We start from the raw sequence: 6,885 nt of genomic DNA on the forward strand, positions 1-6,885 counted from the left end.
TTAACACACGAAATCAATGATTTATCAACCTATTGCATAATTAATTTCAAAAACATTTCTTAATCAAAACACATAGACAATGATTTTTTTTTGTCAACAACTTTAATTGATCAGCTAAAAATAAGCCAGGAACATTGTTTACATACTGCTTTTGTTAATAATTCTGATAAATTTGATACCATTTATCAACTAATTAAGAAATATTATTTTGATTTTTATTTAAAAAAGCATTGATGTAATAACTAATAAGAGTCGTAATTAAGAAATGTTTTTTGAAATTAATTATGCAGTATGTTTAAAAAATCATCAATTAATTTTTAAAAATATTTTGTGAAATTTTTACGTAAATAACGTCATTTAGTTGAAAAATATTAATTATGTTAAGAGTATTTTATTGTAATTGTAATTTTTACGTCGTGCCTCGACAGCGTCAAGTCATGCATCATGGGCGTCCACATCATGCCTCGTTAGCATTTTTACATTAGTCAATGCGGATTTTGACACTACTAATAAGAGTTAAGTTAGTTTATTTGAACTTTGTTAATGGTTTAATTTTAAAAAAATATCTTATTTGAACTTTGTTAATTGTTTAAGTTAAAAAATACATTGTCTTGTTGTATAGGTAGAAAAATACAATTTCTAAATTGTTTGGGTTGAAATATTATACCCTTTTCCGGATGGAGACCTATAAAAGTTTGGTTTTGGAGTTGTTTTAAATAAAAGTTAGTACAGTTTTAAATGTTTGCTCGAGCTTTTTTTTTAATTAAATCCAATTTTTAAATTTTTTGGAAAGTTGGGTACAGTTTTAAATGTTTGCTGTGGGAACCGATGAAGAAGACTCTGTTTAGATGCGATGAATGTGGAAAAGGGTTCCGGTACGAGAAATGTTATTCGAATCATCGAGCGGTTATGCATTTTTCCACGAAACTGAAGGTTTAGGAAGAAACCATGATGAGTATGTGTCATAGCTTCAGTCTTGTGAGGAAGAAGAAAAGATCCAGACTGGTTAGGTTACAAGAAGACTTAATTTTCTTGTTCGTTTACTACATTTACAGAGTCGCGTTCTGCTTTTGCTGTGAATGACGAAGAGTTAGAAGTTGTGGATTGTTTGATTCTTTTGTCTAAGAGTAGTCCCAAGTTTGTAGACGAACTTATAATTTGGGTTGTTTGCGCAACAAGAAACCTCAAAAAGGTGAAGACTTTGATTCTGGGTTTTTCAGTAATGAGCAAAGACTTATGGAAGAAGAGGTTACTTCTCCGGTGATTGTCAAAGGACCAACGAGTTTCTTAGGAGTAAGCATGAAGTGGATCAGATGAAACTGGGTTTTACAGAACTGAGCTTGGAGTAAGGGCTATGAAAGTCTAATGATTACAAATACTAAAACTAACAAAATACATTAGAGATAAGATGTGAACAACAGAAAAGATTACAGAGGAAGGCATGGTTAACAACCTATTCCAAGCTAACAACAATAGTAGGTAGATAGAAGAACAGAGAACAACCGCTAATAGCAGTCCAACAGGGAAGAGATTAAGAGACAGTACTCCAGTACTTCGTCATGATGCAGGCACAACAATACAGCTACAAGCAAATTCATGCAACAGTGTCAGCAGGGGAAGAATAAGAATAGATAGACACAGCAAAACAAGAAAAGAGCTGATCTAGTGTTGTATCTTCTCACGTTCATAGAAATAACTCTCGACGGCAGATCCAACAGCTGAGATCAGGTGTATCCCAAAGAGCAGGATAAAAGCATGCCGTGTGAAAAACATGGCGACAAGGGACTTGAATGCAATCACCATAGGCCAACGGGTTCAAACTGACCACATATTCTGTCATTTCTTCTTCAAGGGGGTCCTCTTCAGCAATGTTAATCAAACCGGTTGGTTCATCCCTCATGATTGAAACTGTGCCAAAAGCTTCTACATGGATGATTTTGAAGGCTTGTGGTTGTTGAAAAATACCGTGTGCCTCTAGTCTACACGATGGGAGATAACATCAGCAACATTCTCCCATAATAATCTTTAACGGGGTTAATTATGATGATTAATAATAATTTTTTAGCTTATGTATTAATTATGATGATTTTAACTATATATACAGTATAAACTAGTAATTGTTAGAACCGGAACCGGAACCGGAACTAGCAAAGCATGAACATCACAACTGCTCCTTGGAAGTTAAGAGCTTGTTATATAACTTACAAGTCCAAATCATGGTTTCATAAATTACTGTCATAACATTTTGATTAAAACGGACATTCATATTCATAAATAAAAGGTAAATGAAAGGTTGAACAAAAGGACATTAGCTTAATGATAAAAATAAAAAAGTGCGTTAACATCATAGGATTTTGATACAACAAAAATTCAGCATCGCTGCTTCTCTTCATTTCAGGCTTTCTACTCTTGTGTGTATTTTCATATTTCCTTCAGGCGAGTTTCCTCCTTTTATGATCCCTGAAAAAAAAAAAAAAAAGAGTTTTCTTTTAAAGATGATGACGAGAGAGTTAACTAAAGGGAGTGTATAGATTATTAACTAACCTATCTGTATGCAAAGCTTCTTCAGAGTGCTTTTCGAGCCACTTAACGCATCCTGTGTTTTCCGGAATTAGAGATCCAGCTATATGCATTACCTCTTCATCAAAACTGCAATCATTTCGAATTCAAAATTACCTAAGGATTCAAAATCACAACTTTGATTTGACAAAATCAGTAGAACAGAGAAACTAAAAGTTTGTTTATTATACCTTTGGACTTGAAGGCGTAACATGGTTCCAAGCTTTAGTACATGCCGTTTATGCGATCTGCTCACAAAAGAACCTTCACCATCTCTCTGAACAGAGCAAATGGTATAATCAGTTTTAACAAGTTGGATGAAAGGAATAGGTACATTCAAAACCTGCAAATCAGTCATACATACCACTCTATACTTGAATTCTTCACGGATATCAACATCCGTAACAACTGCAGCAGAAAAACCAAGAACAATAACATGGATTGACTCTGCAGAAATCTTCACAATTTCCCCTTCTGCATAACAAAATAATAAAGAAATTAACAAACCATTATTGCTTCAAAGTTCAAACACATTAGATCAGCAAGAGCAACCAAAGTAAGGATGCAAAAATTTTGAATGAGATTCTTTACCTACAAGACTATTGGGCTTAGGATCAAACAAGAGTAGTCTAGTGTTAACTCTGACACCAAAGTAAGGATGAAGTCCTGAAAGGATTTTAGCTTGTTTGCTTTTCACACTAGCATCATAAGCCAATAGCACACCATCAAAGCTTTCGTTATACCTTCAGAACAAAGATTGAAACACAAATCTTATCAGAAAAGAAAAAAAAAACAAGTACCACCAACAACAAACATTGCATCAAGAAAGCTCAATTAAATCAAACGCTATTAACTATGTAAATGAATCAATTAGCAACAACAGTAAGTAATGAACCTACAAAGTTGAGAATCAGAACCTAAAAACCCAAAAAATTGAACTAAAAAGATGAAAACTTTAAGAAAGTAAAAAAAAAAGTGAGAAGAAAACGAACGAACTGGAAAAGAAGAGAACTGAGCTCGCGACAAATCGCTTGGAAAACGTTTCTGCTCTTGGAAGGATGAATGTAAACCATCAACTCCGCTTCTGATAGCTTTAACCCCTCCATTGAAGATCCAGTTCCTGTTGATTTTTTTTTATATTTGCTTTCAGTTCTCAGAATTTATAAAAATCAAATTTTTATACAACAACAAAAAAAAGCGGCGGGTTTTATTGAGCTCGGAGTTAAGATAAGATTAGGGTTTCAAACGCAAATAGCAACGCAATTAAAAAAACTAAGACTTGATGAAACGTTAAGCTCAATGAAATCGAATTTAACAACACAGAAATTGTAAGTCTAGAGCAGAAGAGGTAAACAATAAAATCGAATCGAACCTGACAGAGACGAAACTGTAAACCGGAATAATACCGACGATTTGAAATTCTGAGCAGAGACGAAACGATACACTGAAGAAGAAGAAGCCTTCGTCTCGTCGTCTAAAGGGAGGGATGCTCTAGGGTTTTCTTTTTTTCTTTTAGTTCCACGCCGGCCGCGACAACAAAGGGTTTAAGTTCAAAACCCAAAAAGAAAACCAAACCCAGTTCGTTGATTTAACCTGAATTTTCCGGTTAAAATTCTAACCGGACTTTTTCATACCATTTTGCAAGGGGAAAATACGTAAGTTGTTTAATTAATATTAATTTTATTATTATTATTTATATTTTATACTGTATTTATTTATTAAATATTAAATAATTTGCAAATAGAGCAATAACTAAATTTTCCGACCGTTTATGCAGTTAAATATTTATATTAATTTTTTAATCCGCAATATACTTCATGACTATTTGTTTGTTATATTTAGTTTGTTTTGTTTAGTGTTTGAGATTATATTTTGATTTTTAATTATTATAACAAAAAAATAAAGGATCTAAATATATTGTAAGTCATTTATACGCTATGATTAAGTCACATTTTTCTTAATGATTTAATTATTTTACACAATTTTAGTCAAATCAACTTAATTTTTCTATGTCAAATATTCTAATATTAATAGTGTTGACAAATAATAAAATGAGAATTTAATCCGTGTTAGCACAAATTTAATGGTATTTTATTAATTCTGACATGTCCTCTTTAATTAAGGTCGCAAAATATTATATAATATGGTTATATAATATTATATAATATTTTAAAATTTTATTAAGTTTGTATATATTTAAAATTATAATATTTAAATAAATGTGATTCGAAGTTCTTCTTACGTTAAAAATCAAAGCTTACAGGTTTTAGAAAACAAAATAGGAATCAAATTGTTGTTTTTTTTTTGTTTGCAAATGATTCAGAGATAGAATATCTTCAATACACAATAGAAAATGTGGTTAAATATATCATAATTTATGTTTCCATATTGTTTCTACTGTATTTTTTTAGTTGGAATGATATGTAAAATATTTAGAAAATAAAATCTGAAATAATGTTATTTTTAGAATTTTTTTAGGATTAACTTTGTAAATAAGTTTTTTAATAAGTATAAATAAAATGATACAACCCAGAATATACTTAAAAAATGTATATATAGATTTTACCAAAGAAAAATACACTAACTTTATTCGTTGCAAAAAAAAATATACAAACTAATTAACAGTAGACATAAAAATTACAATTTATTTTTTGTTTCAATTTCCCATTTCACTGAAACGGCCCGTCGACCGCGTAAACAACACCGTTACATTTTCTGAAACAATTCCTGAAAAAAATCCAACTTATTAACATATTCGCCAAAAAAATACATGAATTTTTTATTTATTGCCACAAACATACACATATTTACATTTTCTATCTCGTTTCTTCTATCGATAACGTCAAGTGGGAAATGATATCTCCTTTCTCCTATCTTTTAAGGAAAATGGCAAATTTAAAAAATGGTTAGGCAAAAATGATATCTTAGACAATCATCCCCTGGTTTTCTTCATGCTGCTGTGACGACTGCGGTGGCGGCTGCTGCAAAATTTAGAATATACCAACATTACATAGCTTGTTTTGTATGAACCCTTGTATAGTTTATGCAATTAAGATAACTTTTTTTTTTCCTAACGATGGTAAATTTATATGTTTATATTCAATAATGGTAGATACATATGTTACATACAACAACTTTCTAACACAAACGCCGGTTACAAATTATTGTCATAAAAGTCTACCATCATTTAGAAGCAATTCGATATATAAGTCTACCATCATAAAACAAATATACATAGTCAAAACAGATTACTTTTTGGAGAAATAAAACAATCTTATCACTAATTTCATTTTTAATTTTAGTTTAAGGCTTTTATAAATGAATCCAGATCCTTAACCGGGAAAAATATCTGAATCACAAACCAAAAGGGACATGTAATTAATCCCAAGTCAAAAAAACAAATTAAGATCAAATTTTCTGGGTTTATAAATAATTTATCTGAGTTAGGACCATAACATGTATTTGGATCTACTTCTTCTTCGGAAAAATGGCCATTTCCGATTTGTATAATATCGAAAGTGTCAATTTATACTTGTACAAACTATCAATACTAATTATAGCTGCACTCGAATAAAATTCAAATTTTATATCCAATCAAAAAAATAGTATCGATTTTAAAGTCAACATCAACAAATATTAGTCAAACACTGACTAATATCAAAACAACGCCGTTTTAGTGTTGTAATTTTTTTTTTTAAATGTAAATATTTATTGAATGAACGAAATAAATAAAATATAGGAAATAAGCTACTTGAGGCGAAGACTGTGCAGCCGATAAAGAAAATATGATATTTGCCGTAGGCGATTTTTCAATAGAGGTACCTTGCTAAGCACAACGACGTGAAAACCTTCCTCGGAAACCTTGTTCTCCACCAAGCTAGTTTCATCTTTCAAAACTTCACATTGATAATTGTCTTTACCTTGTGAATCTTCTATATTCTTCTTCACCGCCATTATCTTTTAAAAACAAGCACATAAGGCCCAAAATTAATGATTGGAAGAGTAATAACCAATTTGACCAACGCTTTCTCCTCTGATTGCGAGAGAAAAACATAAAAAAACAAAAAAATATATTTTTATATTAAAAACTACACTCGATCAAACTGGTGACACGTATCCAATAAGAGCTGGTTCTGAAAAATACTAAATATGAGTTGATTCTTATTTTTTTTATCAATTCTGATTTATTTTCAAATACATTTGGCATAAGAACTCAAGGCTAAATACCCCCATTGGAGATGTTCGGTAATAATGTTTTCATATACAGTCAATTGAATTGAATTGAATTGAGTAATGTTTATGTTCATATGGGGGTTTTGTAAATCT

General features: G+C 30.9%; 1 protein-coding gene across 1 annotated transcript; it reads right to left on the reverse strand.

Annotated features, from left to right (window-relative positions):
- Window positions 2,206-4,096, reverse strand: LOC104702310. The gene is made up of 7 exons (XM_010418153.2): window positions 3,932-4,096; window positions 3,556-3,679; window positions 3,151-3,302; window positions 2,924-3,033; window positions 2,751-2,836; window positions 2,545-2,649; window positions 2,206-2,460 (listed from the first exon to the last, which is right to left on the reverse strand). Exons 2-7 carry the CDS (start codon window positions 3,663-3,665, stop codon window positions 2,433-2,435), a joined length of 591 nt encoding a protein of 196 aa, XP_010416455.1. The 5' UTR covers window positions 3,666-3,679; window positions 3,932-4,096; the 3' UTR covers window positions 2,206-2,432.

Source organism: Camelina sativa, chromosome 7 (assembly GCF_000633955.1).
Source record: "Camelina sativa cultivar DH55 chromosome 7, Cs, whole genome shotgun sequence".
Taxonomy (NCBI): Eukaryota; Viridiplantae; Streptophyta; class Magnoliopsida; order Brassicales; family Brassicaceae; genus Camelina; species Camelina sativa.

Excerpts from the sequence above, each read along its gene's own strand:
- LOC104702310 (XM_010418153.2), bottom strand. The coding sequence starts at position 3,665 with ATGGAGGGGTTAAAGCTATCAGAAGCGGAGTTGATGGTTTACATTCAT. Across the intron at positions 2,837-2,923 it reads AAGAATTCAAGTATAGAGTG|AGAGATGGTGAAGGTTCTTT; the intron begins GTATGTATGACT and ends TGCTCTGTTCAG. Across the intron at positions 2,461-2,544 it reads GAAGCTTTGCATACAGATAG|GGATCATAAAAGGAGGAAAC; the intron begins GTTAGTTAATAA and ends TTTTTTTTTCAG.